The following is a 22,909-nucleotide window of genomic DNA, read 5'->3' as shown; positions in this document are numbered from 1 at the left end:
TGGCTGGTTACGTTTCCTGTCCTTGAAAAGAAGATAAAAAGAGTTTGGTGTCATAATACCTCAGCCAGTGACACACCTAACACAAAGGGGGTCCCATAGCAAAGATCGAAAGCCTCCTCCCATTATGGCATTTGATTTAGCTCACATAACGGATAGATCAGGAGCGTATTACCCATTGCCTTCCATAACCCTTAGGCTGGTACACTTATCCCTTATTTGCTGATGGTTGGTCAAGATTTCCTATCAGTTACAAAATAAATTGGGACCAATCCCCTTCCCCATTGTCCCTATTGCAGCCATATGCTCTAACTCTATGGTGTGTGGTGTCCCACTGCTAGTGTTTCTTTTATGCACCTGTCCTAAAGTTCTCAGTGGTGGATGAAGTATGCAGTTTCCCCACTAGGTGTCAGTATGTCTTATATATACTTTTGCAAAGCTGAAGGAGGTAATGGGTTAAGTTTTTTGTACCAGGTGTTATGTGCTGACCACTAAGAAGTGCTCTTTCTCCTTTATCCTATCCTGTTCTTGCTCTCGACCACTCACAGCCCTGTAGGAGGAATTAGCTCTGTGTGGGAGGAAGTTAGTTCAGTTCAGACTAGGTATCCAGATGTAGGAGAGTCTAGCTCTCACAGAGAGTTCTTCTAGTCAAGCAACTACAGTGCTAAGCTAAAGTAGGGGAGAGCAGCCACCATGGAACACCCTAGCCCATGCCAGGAACATGTCTAGCAAGTGCAGGACAGACTCCTGAAGGAAGAGGAGCTGATCCCAGTAGGACAAAGCTACTGGTATATAAAGATCTACGTATCCTACTGCGCAGTGCAGGTAACTGGGAAATCTCAGACACCTAACTACACCCAGATAACCACGACTGGGGCTTGTGCTACCCACCTGGGGCAGGTTCTACAATACCAGGGGGCAGAAGGCGGTCAGACAAGCTAGTCTAAATGTGAGTACAAGGGCTGCATTGGGCACAGGGCTCCTCTGGCAAACTCCTCTCCTCTTCTCTCTACCTTCTACAAGCACTACTACTTCTACTCTTTCCAAGCACCTACCTCAAGCACTAAGTCAAGCACTCAAGTCCATGTGCATTATAAATATGGTGCTTGGCTTGACATTCACTGTCCAGGGTCCCAACCAACCATTATGGTCTTACAATGGTATAATATGGGCCATTCCCCTAGATGCTTCTGCGCTGTACTCTTAGTATGTTATGTTAGTGTTGGCTTCTCTTACCGGTGTCAAGAACTAATAACGTGATCTTGATTTATTTAGTATTCCTCCAAGTTACTGTTATTCCGAAAACTTTATGGTGCAGACCAACCATGCAAGGTTTTTACGCGATATTCTAAAATATACAGAGAACTACTACAAATACGGTGAGATATAAAGGTGGCACAAACATAAGGCATATACACTGAATATGCTGTGAGTTATGGATGGCCATTAACTTAAAGGTATGGTTTATTTGGGGCATAAGACTTTTAGAGGTCTGCTGAGTGTATTATATGATGGCAGAAATGAGTCATTCAAGGGCACCAAATACAACGCTCTTCCTGGAATGAAATCCCGTTCCACAAGAACATTGTATGGTTGTGTTATGCTTTACATTGCACCACAGCGAGTATAGGCATACAAAGAAGCAGTGCATGCTAGACGTACAAAGAAGACTTGTCCTCATTAGAATAACAGGAAGGTTTGCAGTGTTTATGTCTATATTTGTCAAGTTTTTTGGAATTTCGAAAATGAAATATAGTGTTTTATAGAAGCTGCCTGGAGACAAAAACACAGACGGGTCTACAAAACAGCTCCAACTACTGTGTTTCTCTGAAGGTAAGAACTACCACTAAAATAAGACCTAGCGTCATTTTGTAGGCTTTTTAGACTTGCAATATAAGCCCTACTCTACAAATAAGCCCTAGTTATAAGTTTTAAGGAGCTGTGAATACCCCTTGTTTTTTGATACTATTCATACGGGTGACGGCCCGCAACATTTTTCACATGCTCCTGCCTCCCGGAGAACTGCATGATATTACAACCACGAATTGCCTAATGGTGAGCTGAAGTTTCCTTCCTTTTGTTATACAAGCCCTAGTTATAGTCAGCTGACCAGATCCCTGACACCGGGTGCTGAGCATCAGCCAATCAGGGCCAGACTTCTTATGCTCCGCCCCCACCTGCACAAGCTGCAGGGGAGGCAGGAGGGGTAAGAAGATGCACAGTAGGGGACTTAGGGGGACAGATGGTACGTGGCCAAGTACAGAGGGGGAGGTATAAAATAGGGAAGCTACCTGCAGAGGGAGGATGTATACAGTATGAGGGGACTACTACAGAGGGGGGAGAGAGGTATACAGTATGGGGACTACCTGCAGAGTGGGATGTATACAGTATTATGGAACTACTACAGAGGGGGGAGGGAGGTATACAGTATGGGGGACTACCTGCAGAGGGAGGATGTATACAGTATGGGGGGACTACTACAGAGAGGGGAGGGAGGTATACAGTATGGGGACTATCTGCAGAGGGAGGATGTATACAGTATGGGGGGAATACTACAGAGGGGGGAGGGAGGTATACAGTATGGGGGACTACCTGCAGAGGGAGGATGTATACAGTATGGGGGGACTACTACAGAGAGGGGAGGGAGGTATACAGTATGGGGACTATCTGCAGAGGGAGGATGTATACAGTATGGGGGGAATACTACAGAGGGGGGAGGTAGGTATACAGTATTGGGGGACTACTACAGAGGGGGGAGAGAGGTATACAGTATGGGGACTACCTGCAGAGTGGGATGTATACAGTATGATGGAACTACTACAGAGGGGGGAGGGAGGTATACAGTATGGGGGACTACCTGCAGAGGGAGGATGTATACAGTATGGGGGGACTACTACAGAGAGGGGAGGGAGGTATACAGTCAGTATGGGGACTGCCTGCAGAGGGAGGATGTATACAGTATGGGGGGACTACTACAGAGGGGGGAGGGAGGTATACAGTATGGGGACTACCTGCAGAGGGAGGATGTATACAGTATGGGGGGACTACTACAGAGGGGGATGGAGGTATACAGTATGGGGGAACAACTACAGAGGGGGGAGAGAGGTATACAGTATGGTGGACTACCTGCAGAGTTGGATGTATACAGTACGGGGGAAGTACTACAGAGGGGGGAGGGAGGTATACAGTAAGGGGGACTACCTGCAGAGGGAGGATGTATACAGTATGGGGGGACTACTACAGAGGGGGGGGGAGGTATACAGTATGGGGGACTACCTGCAGAGTGGGATGTATACAGTACGGGGGAACTACTAAAGAGGGGGGAGGGAGGTATACAGTAAGGGGGACTACCTGCAGAGGGAGGATGTATACAGTATGGGGGGACAACTACAGAGGGGGGAGGGAGGTATATAATAAGGGGGAACAAATAAAGAGGGGGGAAGGAGGTAAACAGCATAAAGTCCTAACTACAGGGGAGCTTACAGTATAGGAGCCTAACAGTGGGACATACAGTATGGCGGCTAACTACCACATGGAGTGAGGTATATTGTGTTTCGCGGAAAATTATATCTACCCCTCAAAAAAGCCCTAGCTTTTTGCTGAGAAAAAATAATATAAGACCCTGTCTTATTTTCGGAGAAATACAGTACTACCAACAAGTATGTATTATAAGAGTTGCTTTGATTCGTTCTAAGATAAGGTTAGATTACTTTACATATAAACGTTGCAATATTTTTTGTGTAGATTAAGTCAGTATTGGTTACAGCAATGGCTTTCAACCAGTAAAAACGCTGAAAAATTCACATTCCTGATGTTAGGTGCGCCTGGGGTCTTGTAAAGGAGCTCTGTTTCTTAAGTTAAGATTCACTTAACTTCTATCACTCGCAGAAGTTGACAGTCAGCTTAAAGCAAATGTACCACTTGGTACATCACTTTGTGTTTTTTTTACATGAATAGACTGGCACCAGTGCAGGGATGCCGGTGGCACAATCCTTTATTTTTAACTGCGGCCCAGTTCCCGTGTACAGCGACAATTTATTCCCGAGCACCAACCTGGCACGAAGAATTAGAATCTATGGAGCCGCATCACAGAGGGGAGGAGAGATTGTCACACTGGGGGCCAGCGGGCCTGCTTCCAGTGCTTCATGCAGGGCATAGACCGGCACCGTGTGCGGAAACCAGGCCATGATTCAAAAAAAGGACTATGCCACCGGCCTGGAAAACAGATACAGCCATAGGCCATATGATGGATCCCTTTTTTTTTCCATGACTCCCTAGGGCTGCATCCTACTCTCCTGGTACAGACTCAGCTAGACAACCACATTTTACCCTCTGAAGGCACCTTTGTGGCCTTCTGACCAGTGCCATTACTCCATCTTTGTCTTTGGCAACCCAGTCCACCCAACCTCTGGTGAAGCCACAGTAGAGTTAAGCCCCTATTACACGGGGCAATGCAGAGGAGCTGTCAGGCCTTTAGAAGAGGAGCTTTGGCTGTTTGTCTTGATCTTTTGGTTGTCATTCAGGATCAGACCCCTAATTTAAGAATACATAAGTATTCTTTATGCAGCATTGGGAATGTTTGTAGATGTCATGGGAATAAAGGGGTGAGGGGTACTTGTCTCCTTATCCTGATATACTACTTTTTCCCTACCATTGTTGACAACTCATTTTCTAGGTTACCAACCACCACTCTGCTCTAAAAGCAGTCATCTGGCTGATGTAATTGTAACTATATTATACATATTTATGTATTATGCCACGGGTCTCCAAACTGCGGCGCTCCAGCTGTTGCAAAACCACAACTCCCATCATGCCTGGCCAGCTAAAGCTTTGGATTTGGCTGTCCAGGCATGATGGGAAATGTAGTTTTACAACAGCTGGAGGGCCGCAGTTTGGAGACCCATGTATTATGCAGTATATATACACTATAGGGGAGATTTATCAAACATGGTGTGAAGTGAAACTGGCTCAGTTGCCCCTAGCAACCAATCAGATTCCACCTTTTATTCCTCACAGACTCTTTGGAAAATGAAAGGTGGAATCTGATTGGTTGCTAGGGGTAACTGAGCCAGTTTCACTTTACACCATGTTTGATAAATCTTCCCCTATATCTCTGTATTTCTACATTATAACTATATTTACACCAGCCAGACCACTGCTTTTAGAGCAGAGTGGTGGTTGGTGACCTAGACAACAAGCTGTCAACAATGGGAGGTATAGGTAAAGGGAAGTTTGCTCAATAAATCTGCAAAAATATTAACCCTGACGAGCATAACTATGTAAGTTAGGATGGTAATACCCCTTTAAGATATCACATTTATATACTGTCATTTTGCATATAATTCTTCCTTGCAGATCGATGTGTCACCATTGTTCCAGCATAAAAACAGAACTGTGCATGTTCTCAGACACTGTTGCCTCCTTCTATCTGCCTCTCCGCTATTGCCTGCAGGACTAGACTATACAATAGAGACATAAACGCTGTATGCACAAAACAGTAGTGTGATTTTATATTTTTTTATGTTTATATATATATATATATATATATATATATATTTTTTTTTTTTTTTTAATATTTCATATATTTAATTTTTTTATTTTAGGATTTCTCTATTTTCACAATGCCATTATCCACACTGTACCTGTTGTTTCCCTAAAAACTTTCTTCTCCATTTTCTTCTTCTATACGTACTATTCAAAAAAACACTGTATCCAGCCTGTGGAATGGTCAACCTCAAGCTGCTAATTGAAAAACCTGACCTCTGGGGAGGAAGTCTGTGAAATCGAGTCTTGTGCTGAGATGTATGGGATTCTTTGTCTCTTCTGCATCAGGGGTATTAATATGCGATCTTTGATCATAGTTACATATGTTATATTACCACTGTAAATAAAAAAAAAAGTCTTCCTTCTGCATATTATAACCCTGCTGCACCCGTGTGGCTAGAAACGGATCAACTTAAATCGCTGAAAAGCTAAAAAAAAAAAAAAAACACCATCGGGCACCACCAGAGCCAAATATGATCATCGGGGGTAAATGGTCGAGTTTTATAAAGATAGAAAAGAAAATCCAGAGCTGAAAATGTAATTTATCCAACAAAAACATATACAGTATATATATATATATATATATATATATATATATATATATACACATATAATAAAATATAATGCAAAATGATGAGAAGTTAACTTTAGAAAATGAGGATAAGCACCGCAGGAGTCCTCAAATTTCCGACGACTCCCCCGGCCGGTACAGGTAAGATGAAGCATCCCTTCAGCTCTAAGGGTTTAGGGCTGCGCAGGGCAGGGCAGTGCAGCTTGGCGGTTGGGGCATAACTACTGCCATAGCAGCTACAGGGTCCACTACATCAGGGCAATACACTGGACCCCCTGAGCCGTTATCATTTGCAGCATTCAATGGCCAAGCTATCCTCCCGTGTGCTGCAAAAGTCCCTTCAACTGCAAGAGCTCCTGACAAGCACTTGCAGTTAAATGCGGCACTGGGATGACAGAGTGAGGAGCCATTGACTCCCCGCCCTGCCAATCACTCTAGTGAGCACAGGCAGCACTGTGCCTCCGGCCACAAGAGGTTCCTCCCACCTTTCCTCATTGTTTCGGGGCATGAGTACAGTAGGAACACTGAATGGCGGGTGGAGAGCCCATTCAAAAGTTTGCTATTGGGCCCAGCTATTTCTAGTTATGTCCCTGGGGGTGGTGGTTTCTGGCAGGGCCTCAGTGTACAGCAGCACTATATACTAAGGCCCCGCCAACAACAACCAAACCACCCCCACGGAATATTGTACTCTGCTATGTGTGGACCGGCACTAAACCCTTAGAGCTAATGGGACACCGCACAGTGTGCTCCCCTTTGAGGTGGCGTTCCCAGTCCACGGACCGGTAATTGGGGACCCCTGCACTAGTATATACTGGTACCAATGGTCAGATTGACATGCCTTGGCCCCACCAGTGCAAACCCTTCTAAAGACCCCCTGCAAAATCTTCCGATACTTCGGTGGGCCAGTCCAACACTGACTGGCGCTATATAAGTTACATTTATTAAACAAAAATAATGTCAAAAAGGTATTTTTACTATTTCTTGCACTATTACTATAAATACCAAAATACCATGGAGGTGTATAATCTCCATCAATAATATACATCATACAACAAGGTATGCATTTATAAGTCCCCAGCAGCTGAGAATATATACATGAGTTATTATTGGTCCAGTGTGTAAAACAAAATATACATTCTCCGAATAGCTAAAATACCTTAATATCCAATAAAACGGGGGCTTTATGATTGCGCCTCCTGGTATTTTTGCTCCCTGCTTTTACTACGCTATGTAAGGTCTAGTAACAGTTTAGATTATACCTATATATATATTTATATTTTTCATCACTGGCGGGAGGCAGGAGACACAGGTATTTTAGCTCCCCGACAATTCTTCTCTTTATCTATTCATTTTTGGAATTCCTGGAGTTGTGTTGAGGAGATTCACACATGGACTAGACGCTGATATAAGTGGACTACAAAGACGTCTTTGTTTAAAGCCTTAGACTGAGAGGGGAAAACTCAGAGAAAGACTTCCTATACATTACAACTAGTCGCTAGCAGATGGATTTTCACGAGAGCAAAGGTTGTGTAACCAGCGTTGGGGATATTGATAGAAAAGGGTCTCTTTTACAAGAAAAGAAAATCTCTGTGTAAATGTGCTCACTACAAGAAGCCCTCTGTTTGTATTGGTAGGAGACAGACACAATATGCATTGAGAGGTGTCCTTACTATGACACCAGAGCAGCCTATAATAACAGAGGGAATAGGCATAGGCTTGATAAATCTCAAAGAGTCAAAGAGTAGGAGGGGGGCAAGTGTGGCGCATGGTACCAACAATTCTCTAATCATTTTGAATTGCGCCAACCTGGGGGGAGGGTGTTGGATGTAGCACCTCCATTCCACATGCTGAGTCCATCTTGTCGACGTAATATTTGGATTTTGACACCATAATCATGTACATAAGGAAAGCAAGGTCATGCCCTCTAGGATGCTGTTTTTCTGTGACTTAAACACTTTCTTGCTGGACTGGGCAAAGTGCACTGAGCATAGTGTGTGCGGTCAGACCAGTGAGGAAGTGGTTAAGTCACGTAACTCCAACCTTGGTGGGCTCGGCACAGTACCCTCAGCCCAGAAAGTGGGACACTGGCTTCAAAAGGATTAACCCTCTGGGAGCCAGCATTCATTTGCTGCACTGAGTGCATTGAGCCTGACCCAGCAAGGAAAGGGGTTAAAGTGTCACTGCCATTTAAGTTTTTTTTTTTTTTTTTGCAGAAATCAATAGTACAAGCGATTTTAAGAAACTTTGTAATTGGGTTTATTAGCAGAAAAATGCATTTTTTATCATGAAAAAGCAGTTTGAAGCTCTCCCCCCTGTCTTCCTGGGAGGGGTGGAGGGAGATGAGGCACCAAAACAGGACAACAAAGAGTTAATTTACAGCTACATCACTGGGCTATCTCCTCTAAAGTCAGCACTAACTTCTCTGACCTCTGAATACCGGCTTCCACACAGCTCCCACTATGTAACTCTTTGTTTTCTGCTCTCTGCTGGCGACTAATCTCCCTCCTCCCTCCTCCCCTCTCCATAGGTTAGACAGGGCTCGACTGATGTGAAATAGTCGAGATTTCCTGATAAAGAGCAGTGAATGAAAGAGAGGGGGGAGGGGGACCTTGGGAAAGTCTTTTTGAATGCAGATAATGGCATATTTGCCTAATAAAAGCAATTCCAAGTTTCTTAAAATCGACTGTACTATGACAGTTATGCTTTAATTGATCTCACCTCTTCCTATCTAGGATAGGTGCAGTGCACTTAGCACAGCAGGTGGGGCAGCACTGAACCCGGCCCAGCGAGGAAGGGGTCAAGTGACTTGCAGCGCTGTGCCACCCATCTGCTGTGCTGAAAAATCATAACTAAGAAAATTTTACATGCAGAAAATGGTCAGAAAACAACAGTATACCTACATATAATAGTCATACAGGTACCAAATAATACCATACATATTACCATTGTACTGCTACTAAACAAAGCCACTGTACTGAGATCAGCATCATATAAATACCAAATAACACCGCCTTACAATGACCACATATCACCACCCCATAGTGATAACATATTATGACTGAAAAATACCAACAGTACAGAGTCCAGCATTAGCACCACATAGTGACAGTATAGTGATTACAGTGGGGCATTTTGGGTTTGGTCCTGTGACATTGGGGTTGCAGGGCCATTCCATGGCCTCCCTTCCCTGCATGTGAACGCTTTGCAGGGTTGGCGGTCACTGACCGACACGGTGTGGAGTTAGCGTAGGGACCCGTGTGAACCAGGGGACCTGCATGTGGTACACGGGGCTATTATGGTTTGATCAAATTATATACAGACACCCTGGTGTTGAATTTTAAAATAGGCCTAGCAGCATTAGTATTAGTATTAGTGCAGCCGTTCCTTTCTCTCCATGTCGTGTTTTACAGTTCTCCCTTTTCTGAACAGCTCGCACTCCTTTATAAGACCCACATGACCAAAATTAGCAGGATATGTCTGTGCTCACATGTCAGTACCTTATGTCTTCCCCATTCTGTGTGACCAGCAGTGGTGAGTGTAATACCTTATTCATACTTGTGTTGTTTGGGGGCAGCCTTTCCTGCCGGTGGTGCTGGCCAGGTTCTGGTGGGGCATTTTGGGTTTGGTCCTGTGACATTGGGGTTGCAGGGCCATTCCATGGCCTCCCTTCCCTGCATGTGCACGCTTTGCAGGGTTGGCGGTCACTGACCGACACGGTGTGGAGTTGGCGTAGGGACCCGTGTGAACCAGGGGACCTGCATGTGGTACACAGGGCTATTATGGTTTGATCAAATTATATACGGTGTTGAATATTATATGGTTTTGAATTTTAACCCTTAGACGACCCAGGGCGTATAGTTACGCCATGGAAGTCTGTCCCCAGACGACCTAGGGCGTAACTGTACGCCCTGGGTGTTTCTCCCGCTATGAAGCGTGCTCCGGAGCGGAGCGCGCTTCACAGCAGGTGGGGGCCGGCTGCAATCAGCAGCCGGGACCTCACTGGTAATGACACGCTGCAGCGATCGCGCTGCCGCGTGTCATTAACTCCTTAAACTCCTTAGCGATCGCAGCGTTTAAGTGTAAGTGACAGGGAGTCCCCTGTCACTTACCGATCGGGAAAACGGACCGCCGGAGGTCTCTCGCCTGCCTCCGTGCGGTCCGATCGGCAATCTGCTGCACAGGCAGGCTCAATGAGCAGATCACCGATAACACTGATCAATGCTATGCCTATGGCATAGCAATCATCCGTGTAAAAATCCAAGTACTGGATGTAAAAGTCCCCCAAAGGGACTTCAAATGTGTAAAAAAAAAAAAAGTTAAAAACACTAACACACAACCCCAAAACCCCTCCCCCAATAAAAGTTGAAATCACCCCCCTTTCCCATTATATAAATAAAACATATATTAAAAAAAATAAAATAAACATATAATATACCGTAGCGTGCGTAATTGTCCAATCTATTAAAATATAACAAGCGTCATTGCGAACGGTAAACGGCGTACACGAAAAGAGGGGAAAAAGTGCGCGGATTACAGATTTTATGTTACATTATATATATAAAAAAAATAATAAAAAGTGATCAAAACGTCCGATCTTCACAAATATGGTATTAATAAAAACTAGAGATCATGGCGGAAAAAATGACACCCAATCAGCCCCGTAGGTGAAAAAATAAAACCGTTATAAGCGTCACAATAGTCCCATTTTATTTATATTTAATTGCCAAAAAAAAGGATTTCATTTTAAAAAAATATATAACATTAGAGAATCTGTGTAAACCTGCATATGGTTGTGTTCGGGCTGACCTATAGAACAATTGTATCATGTCGCTTTTACCATATAGTGCATTACGTAGACACAGGAACCCCCCAAACGTTACCATATTGCATTCTTTTTTTCGATTTCACCAATTTATATCTTCATAAATAATATATTTGGGATTCCGTCATACATGTTATGGTAGAATGAAAGGCGCCATTACACAGTACAACTATTCCTGTAACAAATAAGCCCTTACATGGCCTTGTAGATAAAAAACTGAAAGTGCTAGAGCTCTTAGAAGGGGAGGAGGGAAAAACGAAAACACTAAGATCAAAATTTGCGCGGTCCACTGGGTCATTTTGGGTCTGGTCCTCAAAGGGTTAAAATAGGCCTAGCTGCATTAGTATCAGCCATAGATGGGATGTGCAGCCGTTCCTTTCTCTTCATGTCGTGTTTTATAGTGATTACAGTGCAGTTACATCCAGTGATTCACAGGGCGCATCTTCTTTCAGAGGGGTTCACTTTCCCTTTTCCATCATGAAGACTTATTTTAGTCATTTGTTTGCCCGCAGCATCTATCGAACAAACATTTTAGGCTCTGCATGTTTCTAGCACCCTCCTCACCTTTATACAATATCCAATCCACCAATCCATAGTGTCACAAACATGAATAGCCCCTTCTGTTCCTCCCCACGGTAAATACATTCCTTTTTGCCCTAAAACTTAATAAGATCCCTTCTGCGCAACCAAACTATTATAATGCACCCTACTTTACCCCCAAATAGCAATAACCGCCCCTTCTGTGGCACCAAGTAGCAATAATCCCCCCTTCTGTGTCAAGAAATAGCAATAATAACTCCTCCTGCACCCTCCTAATTGTGATAACCCCCTTCCTGTACCTTCAAGTAGCAAAAATCCCCCTTCTGTCTAGAAATAGCAATACTATTCTCTCATGTGCCCCCAAGTAGTGATGATCCACCCTCCTGTGCCTCCCAGTATTGATTACCCCCTCTCCTGTGTCCCCTTGTAGTGATGATCCCCCTCCTGTACCCCCCAGTAGTGATGAACTACCTCCTGTAGTGATGATCTTCCCCTTCTGTGCCCCCAGAAGTAATGATCTTCCCATCCTATGCAAACCAGTAGTGATGACCCCCCCCTCCAGTGCCCCCAGTAGTGATGATCCCCCTCTTGTACCCCCAGAAGTGTTATTTCCCTCCTGTGCCCCCAGTAGTGATAATCCCCTCTCCTGTGCCCCCAGTGGCGATAAACCCCCCTCCTAAGCTCTGCAGTAGTCATGATCCCCCCTCCAGTACCCCCAGTAATGATGATGCCCCCTCCTGTACCCCCAATAGTTATGATCCCCCTCCTGTGTCCCCAATAATGATGATCCCCCTTCCTGTGCCCCCAATAGTAATGATCCCTCTCCTGTGCCCCTCAGTAGCAATGACCTCCCTTGTGTGTCCCCCAGTATTGCTAAAATACTCCTGTGCCGTCCTAGGACCTGGACCAATGACCAGTGGCAGCCAAATTTCTCACACTTGATATATGATGATATATACAATGATATATTCAGTTTCTAATGATAACCAATATGGCTTCACCTCCTGTTCCCACAATCTGAAAGCTACAAATAAGGATCAGTTCGCAAAGGTCTCATCAAACCAACCACCAGGGCAACAGAAGTATGACATATATTTGTTCTCCAGTAAGATTCACCCAGTTTTACCCCAAACCTTGGTCTATAAACTCCAAGGAATGTCCAGGACTATTTCATTGTGCTGTAAAAGCTTTTAGCATGGAGTGGACATGCACAAGTGATAACATGATGACCCCTTCCTGCCATATATAACAGAGGGTGTTATAGTGTGATGGTAACAGATGCCGATAACATAGGCTGGTGGTCATGGTCCTGTAGAAACAGCCTTAAAGGGGTTTCCAGTACATAAAATACAGGCTGGGAAGAGCATAAAAGGTAAAACGTTTACCCATCTATGAACGGCCCATCACCCAAATATCATTCATAAAAAAAGAATGGCCAACGTGTTTCAGGTGATATACCACCCTTAGTCATGGCTGTATACAATAGTATTAAACCTGATAAAGAGAGTAAGCAATAGTCATACAAAAATGTGTCTATATTTGATCTAATCTCTTAGTAATGAGTAATCAATAATCAATATCACAAACAGTATGTACTAGCAAGTTATAAAAGGCAGGTGGAGCAACTATCCAACAATAGAGTATCCTCAGACATCCCAAGTAATCCCAAGTCATAACATAATAGACCTATGTTGTAATTAGGCACCAACATAAACGCACACAACAATAATTAAAGGGGTACTATATATTTTTTCAAATTGAATAGTTTGAGAAAGTTATATAGATTTGTAATTTACTTCTATTTTAAAATCTCCAGTCTTACCATACTTATCATCAGCTGCTGTATGTCCTGCAGGAAGTGCTGTATTCTTTCCAGCCTGACACATTGCTCTCTGCTGCCACCTCTGTCCATGTCAGGAGCTGTCCAAAGCAGTAGCAAATCCCCATAGAAAACCTCTCTTATATCATTGTTAATTGTGACTTGCAACACGATTATGTCAGATAAACCGTTGGCATCACTTGCGTGACTAACACCTTTCCACAGTCTATGTACCCATGATAACTACGTAAGAGCTAACCCCTCTAATAACTGACCCATGAACAATGAAGATGGTTCTGTTTTAGTTTATATTAATGTTCCTGTTTACTCCTCTTTCACCATGGTCCTAGTTAACCGGACTTTTATGTTACCATATCTCACATGTAACCATAAGCTTTATTGTATCCTACTATGCCGCGTTTTGTACAAATACATGTTTTATTGGGCATTTGTTAAAATACTTTTGAAAAATTTTCAATAAAAAGATTGAACAGAAAACCTCTCTTGCCCTGGACAGTTCCTGACATGGACAGAGGTGGCAGCAGAGGGCGCTGCGTCAGACCTAAAAGAATACACCACTTCCTGCAGGACCTACAGCAGCTGATAAGTAGTGGAAAACTTGAGAATTTTAAATAGAAGTAAATTACAAATCTATATAACTTTGGGAAGTTTATTTAAAGGGAAAAGATTTTTACCGTAATACCCGAGATGAGATCTCGAGATGAGACTGAAACGTTGCACTTGCTTTTTGATGTACCAATAAATAGCACAACTTTTTTCATTATACGGATGTGCCGCAAAATTCTTGGATTTATATATATATATTTATCATGTAGCATAAATATATATATATATATATATATATATATATATATATATATTATTACTGATATTATTATTATTACTATTATCATCATTGCTGGTATTAATAATAATAATAATATTATTACTGATATTATTATTGCTGGTATTATTATTTTTATTATTAATATTATTACTGATATTATTATTATTATTATTATTATTATTATTATTACTGATATTATTATTACTATTATTATTTTTATTGCTGATGATATTATTATTACTATTATTATTATTGCTGATAATATTATTATTATTATTATTAATAATAGCAGTAATAAAAGCAATAATAATAGGATAATATTTACTATTTACGTGATATTAAAGTTAAATAGGATGTCTTCTGTGGGATCCTGTATTTTCTGCACCATAAGAAGCCCCAGCTCTGGAGTAAGGTGTAATAGCACAAAATGAACACTAGAGGGTACCATAACATAACTGCAGCAGCATCTCCACAACATAGGACCATTTAACTCTGTTTTCAGGCTTATTTCTTCCATCTTTTATTAAAATATCATGCGCAGTTTCACAATGAGACGATATTTATTAGTAAACATATAGTTATCGGCTTACGGAGAGCGGCCTTATTGCTTCAAACACAATTATTGCCAATAAAGAGGTCATAAAAGGAGGATTAGGCACATCAGTTGTGCAAGTAGCTACACCCCAGGCTTTTATATTACTTAGGCTTGTAATATTACGGTCTGGATCTGCAGGTTCTGTACCAGGAAGGATTAAGGGAGAGACGTATGCAGGCGCTATCTACACGTTACAGGTTTATTATAGTGATAGAAAATGAGAGGCCCAGAGGTGAATCAGGATGTCATGAACGGAGACATATACCGCACATGGATTATTAGCAGCTTATAATAGAAAGAGGAGGATTGGTATCAGATAGAGGCATTGGAATTGTCTGCATTTATTTAGATGGATACATGAACTTCTGGTAGGATATGCAGAGTAACTAGGAACCAAAAACACTGCCACATTGCCCTATAGATTCAAAAAAGCATGGAGAACCAGACTTAAAGGGGTACTCAAACAAAAATATTTTTCTTTCGAGTCAACTGATTTCAGAAAGTTATATAGATTAGTAATTTACTTCTATTTAAAAATCTCAAGTCTCCCCATACTTATCAGCTGCTGTATGTTCTGCAGGTCTGACAAGAGTGCTCTCTGTCCATGTCAAGAACTGTCCATAGAAGAATAGGTTTTCTATGGGGATTTGCTGCTGCTCTGGACAGTTCCTGACATGGACAGAGGTGGCAGCAGAGAGCACTGTGTCAAGACTGGAAAGAATCCACCACTTCCTGCAGGACATACAGCAGCTGATACATATGTGACGACTTGGGATTTTTAAATAGAAATAACGTACTAATTTATATAACTGAAACCAGCTGATTTTAAAGAAAAAGATTTTCGCTGGATAACTGAAAGCAGCCTCTTTTCTGGGGTCCAAATAATGGCTGCCCATACTCAGATACCCCCAGGACTTATGGTTTGGCAGGATAGTAAGAGAAGGAGAAGGGAGGAGGAGGAGGAAAAATAATACATCATGGTATAGCACAAAGTAGTACATGTTGTGCTATGACTGGCCAGAGAAGTAAGGGAAAGCAAGAGTTTCTGGTCCAGAAAAGCTGTGCACCATAGAAGCTGAATAACAGTAGTCAGAGCAATAAATAAATAAAAGTTGTAAGTTGCTATATTCACACAGAATTTTTTTTTTGTATAACACCCCAAATTAAATATGGAAAAAGGCCTGCACTGCTCATCTCATTGTATTGACAATGCACTCTGTGAACTCTGGTCTATACATTTCTGTATACATCACTCGTCAGACATTCTGGTCTTACCATTATAATAGGGATTGCTCATTCAGAAATAAAAAGCCTAAAGTAGCTCCAAAAAGAAGCAACGCTTTAAAAACCTGTGCACAAATAACACACAAAAAAGTAGAAAAACTGTATTTGATGTCATGAAGGTAACATTTTGCTGCAACACTGACACCTTGTGGCCAATCTGCAACATGCAGCAGAAAGTCAGGTTATAGTGCAAACTAGTTATAGATTTCGGAGAACACTAAAGCACTGCTGCTTCCTGTGTGTGAGTAACTGGTGCAATGTGAAACATAGGGTCATCTATAACATTAGTATATTTGTATACAATCCTGTGGAAAGATTTTTTATAGTATACATCATAAATAGTGGCACAAAAGTAAAGGAACTGGCAGGTTACAAATTTCCCATAATGGGGAAATGACAACCTTATTACTAATAGACGGCCACCTAGAAAGACGGCCCTCAGTTTCTCATTAGGGAACATATCAGATCAGGGATCTTCTAATAGTGACTGCCACTGGCAGACTCTATGACAAGATCTCAAATAATACTGATCATAGCATAGCATTGACCAGTATACGCAATCTAGTCATTGCTGGACTTGTAAAAAAATAAATAAATAAATAAATAAAAAGTTTTAAAAATATGACATATAGCCCCCCTCCCAATAAAATCACACCCTTTGCCATTAAAAAAAAACAACATGTAAAAATAAATATACATATTATATCTCATAGTTTGTGTAATAGTCCAATCTAGTAAAATGTAACAATATTAAAACAATAATAACATAAACGAAAAGAGGGGGGGAGAAACACAAGACTTTTTTTTTTACACATTATCAGAAAAAGAAAAAAAAAGCGATCATTCTACACAAATGTAATACTAGCCAGCCCTGTAGGTGGAAAAATAAAAGCACTATGAAGAGGAGAAAACAAAATATAAAATGGCCTGGTCCTTAAAGTGTCCCTGTTGTTATAACTTTTAAAATCTAAATCAACAGTAGATGTGATATACAGCAAGTTTGCAATTTACTTTTTTTTTTTTTTTTTTTTTGTTATCATGGAAAACACAGCACTTCCTGTTTTCTGACAGTTTTTTTTCTCAAAGAGTCATAAAACAGGAAGTCCTGTGTATCCCAGGCCATCTGAGTGCTCACAGGGAGAAGGCAGTCATGTGACTGATGGACACATTGAGCCGTGACTGTACTGGACGGAATTCCTGTGTTTAGTCTGTTTTTTTACAACCAGCACAAGTCAGAAAATCTGCCTTCAGAAGACTGGACCTGGATTTCTGGTAAGTACAGCTTTATTTTACAGCATGACAACTGAAATGATGGATGTAAATTGCAAACTTGCTTTATATCACATCTACTGTTGATTTAGATTTTGAAAGTTATAACGACAGTGACATTTTAAGGCCAAAATAGACTTCAGAGGCAAGGGGTTAAAGGGGTATTCGGCTCAAACATAACTTTTGATATGTTGCTGCCCATGGTGAGACTAACAATTCCTTCCATACTTATTATTATCTATTCAGTCTCCTTCCCCTAGTTCTGAGCTGCTGCTTTCTGCTGAAGAGACAAAAATCTATGAGCTTTTCTCTCTGTCTCCCCCTCCTGCCCCTTCCCTTCTCTTCTGAGACGGCTGATGTAAACAAGTCCCTAACTGGCTTTATCTGCAACATTGTAGCTTTACAAAGTTGCAGATAGGGACTTGTTTACATCAGCCGTCTCAGAAGGGAGGAGGAGGAGGGGGAGACAGAGAGAAAAGCTCACACACAGATTTTTGTATCTTTATTAGAAAGCAGCAGCTCAGAACTGAGAGAAGGAGACTAAATAGATGGACGGATTTTTTTAGTCTCACCATGGGCAGCAACATATGAAAAGTTATATTTCACTGGAATACTACTTTAAAAACTTAGATAAATAGATAGTCAACAAAATCCAGAGTATGCACCCGGGGCACCTTCCTCACCTGTAAGATGCATACAATTCCCAAAGGCAGTTCTCAGACATGGAGTATGATAACTTGTCAGCAATGAAAAATGGAATGAAAAAAAAAAAAAAAAGTCACCATCAATACTATGTGAGTCATTTGTGACTGATTAAGAGGAGAAGTGGCACTCTCACTTTCTGGCGGAGAGTAACATCAGATAGCAACGTGCATAAAACATTCCGATCAAGTTAGCAATGCCTCTCCGAGCTGCCCCCTCCACCGGCTGCACCTCAGGCTGAAGAGTCAGACTTTAACCTTGCAAGAAAAGGGTGTGAGACGGACAAACCACAGGCAGTGCTATAAAGACGTCTGCAATGTGTAACACTCTGTAAGCAGGAGGACTGTTATACTACAAGTGGTCTTGGCAGTGACCAATCCGTCAGCATTGCAGCTTTATAATAACTAAAAGGGAACCTGCAACCTTGAAAATACAGTCCAATCTACGGGCAGCATTAGAGCAGAAGGAGCTGAGCAGACTGATATAAAGTTTTGTGGGAAAAGTTTTAGGATAACTTATTATTAATTCATGTAAATCACTGCTCATTCTGGGCTAAATAGTCAAGCGGGCGGCTCTAACAGTAGACTAAGACCGCCCACGTGACTACTTAAAGGGGTACTCCGGTAAAAAATATTTTTCTTACAAATCAACTGGTTTTGGAAAGTTTCATAGATTTGTAATTTGCTTCTATTTAAAAATCTCCAGTCTAAAAGTACTTATCAGCTGCTGTATGTCCTGCAGGAAGTGGTGTATCCGTGCCAGGAACTGTCCAGAGCAGCAGCCAATCCCCATAGAAAACCTCTTCAGCTCTGTTCCTTGGCTCATCTCATGCCTTGGACCTAACACCCTCTCCTGAGTGCAGCCAATACCTTCTAGCTTGTATAAGAGTTATGTTAGTTAGTTTTCTTCTTACAATGTGTAATTACCGCTTACTGTCAGCAACTGTCCAGAGCAGCAACAAAACCCCATAGAAAACCTCTTCTTCTCTGTACAGTTCCTGATATGGACAGAGGTGGCAGCAGAGAGCACTGGAAAGAGTACACCACTTCCTGCAGGACATACAGCAGCTGACAACTACTGGAAGGCTAGAGATTTTTAAATAGAAGTAAATTATAAATGTTTATATCTTTCGGAAACCAGTTGAAAAAAAAAAAAAATTCGCTAGAGTACCCCTTTAACCCAGAATAGGTTATCCTGAAACTTTTCCCCCAAAACTATATATCAGTCTGCTCAGCTCCTCCTGCTTTATAACAAGCTGCCTGCAAATCAGACTGTATTCTTAAAGAGACAGGTTCCCTTAAGAGTAGCTTTACATGTACCGGATTCGCAGCGGATTTCACGCTGCAAGTTTGAAGCGAAATCCTCTGCAAATCCTGGTACTGTGAAGTTCAATGGGGTTACATGTCACGCCTGCCCCTTTAAACCCCCCCCCCCCCATTTAAATGAAAATTCTGCTGCGGGTATGTAACCCTATTGAACTTCACAGTACAGGGATTTCGCAGCCGATTTCGTTGCAAAATCGCAACGTGAAATCCGTTACCTACTGGGCCCCGACCTCTTTCCTTCCTGGTGAGGCTGATGGAGAGAAAGGGGACCACACACACTTTCTGTGACTCCCATCGAAATGAATGAGGTGAATATGCACAGCCATTTCTGCAATCATTCCCTGAGGAAGTTGCATACATTAAAAGAGGTACTCCAGAGGAAAAAAATGTTTTCAGATCAGCTGGTGTCAGAAACTCAAACAGATTTGTAATTTACTTCTATTTAAAAAATATTTAGTCTTCCAGTACTTATCAGCTGCTGTATGTCTTGCAGGAAGTGGTGTATTCTTTCCAGTCTGACACAGTGCTCTCTGCTGCCACCTCTGTCCATGTCAGGAACTGTCCAGAGCATGAGACGTTTTCCATGGGGATTTGCTACTGCTCTGGACAGTTCCTGACATGGACAGAGGTGGCAGCAGAGAAGACTGTGTCAGACTGGAAAGAATACACCACTTCCTGCAGGACATACATCAGCTGTTAAGTACTTGAGATTTTGAAATAGAAGTAAATTACAAATCTGTATAACTTTCTGACACCAGATTACCCCTTTATTGTATTGGTGAGGACTGCAGGCTCAATGACAAACCTGGTGATACATATAAGTGTTATACCTCCCAGACATATAGCTTATTATTGGAATCTTATACACAGAGGGATTGTGCTGTTAATATATTCATAGGGTTTAGTGTGGGATATTAGGCAGATGTAAGGACTAGGTTTTAGTCCAAAGCGGGCCCCATAGCTGTGAGCCCCCTGGGTGGCTGTCTGTCCCGGCCGGAATATATTAACAGCAAGTGGTAATTACACAACGTAAGCAAAAAACAAACATAAATCCTATACAAGCTAATAAGGAGAGGTCCAAGGTATGAGATGAGCCAAGGGAGTGTCCGGTCCTTGGCGATAAGAAGTGCTGGGAACAGAATTATCAACACTCCAAGATTCAAAGACTTTCCCCAACATTCCCCTGTGACATTTCTGGCAGCGCTCACACTAGAAGTTTTGTTCTCTTGTGTAAGTCATCTTCATAATTTTCCCTTCAAAATTTTCAAGATTCTTTTATGCTTACATCACCGACGGCTAGGTCTGTTTAATGTGTTAAAGAGCACTAAACTACCTGCACAGAGATGATATTTCCAATCGTTAACATTGCGCAGCCCTGAATATAATATACATGGGAAAGAAAGGTAAAGCGTTACAATAAAATAGCTGCTTTCTTTCAAAAACAGCGCCACCCTTGCGCTCAGTTTGTGTGTGGTATTGCAGCTCAGTTCCATTAAAGTGAATGGAGCCGAGTTGTAATACCACACATGACCTGAGGACGGGAGTGGTGCTGTTCTGTTCTGGATAATCCCTATAAGTTATTTTAGAATTCTTCCATGGATGCAATATTGCTTACAGCTACTAATCACATCCATCTCGCATCTGAATAAGATCTACAGCACTGTTCATTCTGAGCTTCCTGGGTCACCGAAAATGTACAAAGATGTTTAAGATTGACATAGATATATCACAAAAAAAAAACGTGGCAGATAAAGTTACTCCACTGGCAACACTGCAACATTGGAGAAGTAAAAAAACATACTTACCTGCTGCACGGCTGCAGTGTCGCTCCCTTTCGACTTCTTCTTTCATCTAGCTCAGTGAATGCGCAAGTGATGTCACAGTCTCTTTTAGCCAGAGGCATAATGCTGCCTCCATCCACAAGTGTGCTTGACAGGGCCGGGAGTCAATGGCTCCATGCCCTGTCAAACACTGAACCACATTTACCTGTTTGTGCTCCTGATTAGGAGCATATAAGTTAAGGGGCCAGCGTCAACACCCAGTGGGTACTGGCCTGGGCTGCTAAACAGGGCCTCCAGAATTCTGGCCAGTGAATTTAGAGCTTTTTGAATTTTCAGATGCCCCCTCATAGGGTTCTATGGGGCATCCATGCTGGAATTCCGGACAATTATAAAAGTATAAAAATCCGGAAGCATGTTCGTATAGATCCCTATAGATAAGGAAATCTATACGGATTTCCTGATCTGTCAAAGGGGCCTTACCTGGGCTCTTGCTGTGCTGGGAACCGCCCCTATGGCACTCGAGCCTAATTTACATAATGACAAAATGGCTTCTATCTTATATGGATACACATATCAGTATGAAATTGGTAACAAGCAATGGGACAGTAGGGGTCAATTTAGTTTCCAAATTTTCAAATATTCTTAATAAATTTTCCAGTTTTCAAATATTCTTAATATATTGTTCCCTTAGATTCTTTGTCTATTAGAAAAGCTCGCAAAGCTGAAGGTTTCTCCTAATGAAAAGCCGATCTCTTCCAGGATTCACCTGAGAGGCCCCTGAGATTCCGAGTCTGCCCCCTGACCAAAAAGACTATTTATTCTTAAGAATGTGAGAAATCTGGTCTGGGCCATTACTATGACTACCTAGAAAACAAATGATACACATCAAGGAAAGCACCGAGAAAAGCGAGTGCCGCACTCACATGTGAACGGAAACAAGGGGAATAGGGGTGGAATAAACACAGGGGAAACCCAGAATAAAGAGATGGAAATAAAGTAATAAAAAAATAAAATAAAAACATAGTAATCAGAACAAACACAAAGTCACAAAATCGGAATAAAAAGACGGAAATAAAATAATAAAAAAATAAAATAAAAACATAGTAATCAGAACAAACACAAAGTCACAAAAACGGAATAAAAAGTCGTATATGAAATAATAATAATAAAAAATAAAAAAAATAATCAGGAAAAATACCACGTCACAAAGATGGAATAAAGAGACGGCAATAAAATAGAAAAAAATAATAATAATAAACAGAACAAACACAGAAGTGCAAAAACTGAATAGAGACACACACACACAGGGAAAAAAGAATTAACCCCTTACTTACCATTTATTTTAAGCTTTGGCTCTCCGGCTGCTGCAAAACTACAAGTCCCTGTAACACCTGGAGTAGTGGATCCACTGGACCGACACTAGCGATGGCACAAAACCGCACCAGGGAGCGGAGTCTAAGGGGCCGCTGGTTTACACCAGAGCCCGCCGCAAGGCGGGATGGGTTTGCTGTGGCAGGCGACCCCCAGGTCGCTACCCCTGGCTTGGTTGCTAGTGACGGCAGGCGAGGCGAGGCAGGAGCAGTAGGCAGGAGATGGTGCTGGCAGAGGTCTGTAGGCGTAGCCGCAGGTGACAGGCTGAACACAGGAGCGATAGTGTGACAGAGGAGCAGGAACCAGGAACAAGGACTAGGGACCAGGTAGCGGAGAGGAATCAGGAACAACAGGGAGCTGGGCCAAACGCTATGGGAAGCATGTAGAGGCTCCAACACCTGGAGTGGGGCAGGGCTGGAATTTGTAGGAAGTGATTAGTGCA

The 22,909-nt window shown here is 42.1% G+C and overlaps 1 protein-coding gene and 1 long non-coding RNA gene across 6 annotated transcripts in view; one reads left to right on the top strand and one right to left on the bottom strand.

Annotated features, from left to right (window-relative positions):
• The window catches only part of MATN4 (matrilin 4), a 138,455-nt gene extending 115,819 nt beyond the window's left edge, over positions 1-22,636 (bottom strand). For 4 of the 5 annotated variants that reach the window (XM_069951488.1, XM_069951485.1, XM_069951489.1 and 1 more), the window contains exon 1: positions 22,431-22,636. Coding sequence is in view for 1 of the 5 variants with exons in the window: in XM_069951487.1 (XP_069807588.1) it covers positions 22,431-22,433 (3 nt within the window). In the remaining 4 variants the exon portion in view is untranslated. Of the gene's footprint in view, positions 1-17,971; positions 18,227-22,430 lie in introns of those variants that run through there. The other variant, XM_069951491.1, reaches the window with a different exon arrangement.
• Positions 1,279-5,452, top strand: LOC138772059 (uncharacterized). Its single transcript, XR_011359703.1, has 3 exons — positions 1,279-1,376; positions 1,764-1,830; positions 5,353-5,452. It is a non-coding gene; the product is annotated as an uncharacterized lncRNA (long non-coding RNA).
• Positions 22,637-22,909: the final 273 nt, after the last annotated feature.

Source organism: Dendropsophus ebraccatus, chromosome 14, assembly GCF_027789765.1.
Source record: "Dendropsophus ebraccatus isolate aDenEbr1 chromosome 14, aDenEbr1.pat, whole genome shotgun sequence".
Classification (NCBI taxonomy): domain Eukaryota; kingdom Metazoa; phylum Chordata; class Amphibia; order Anura; family Hylidae; genus Dendropsophus; species Dendropsophus ebraccatus.
Note: the sequence above shows the minus strand (reverse complement) of the source record. Positions and strands in the feature narration are given on the sequence as shown.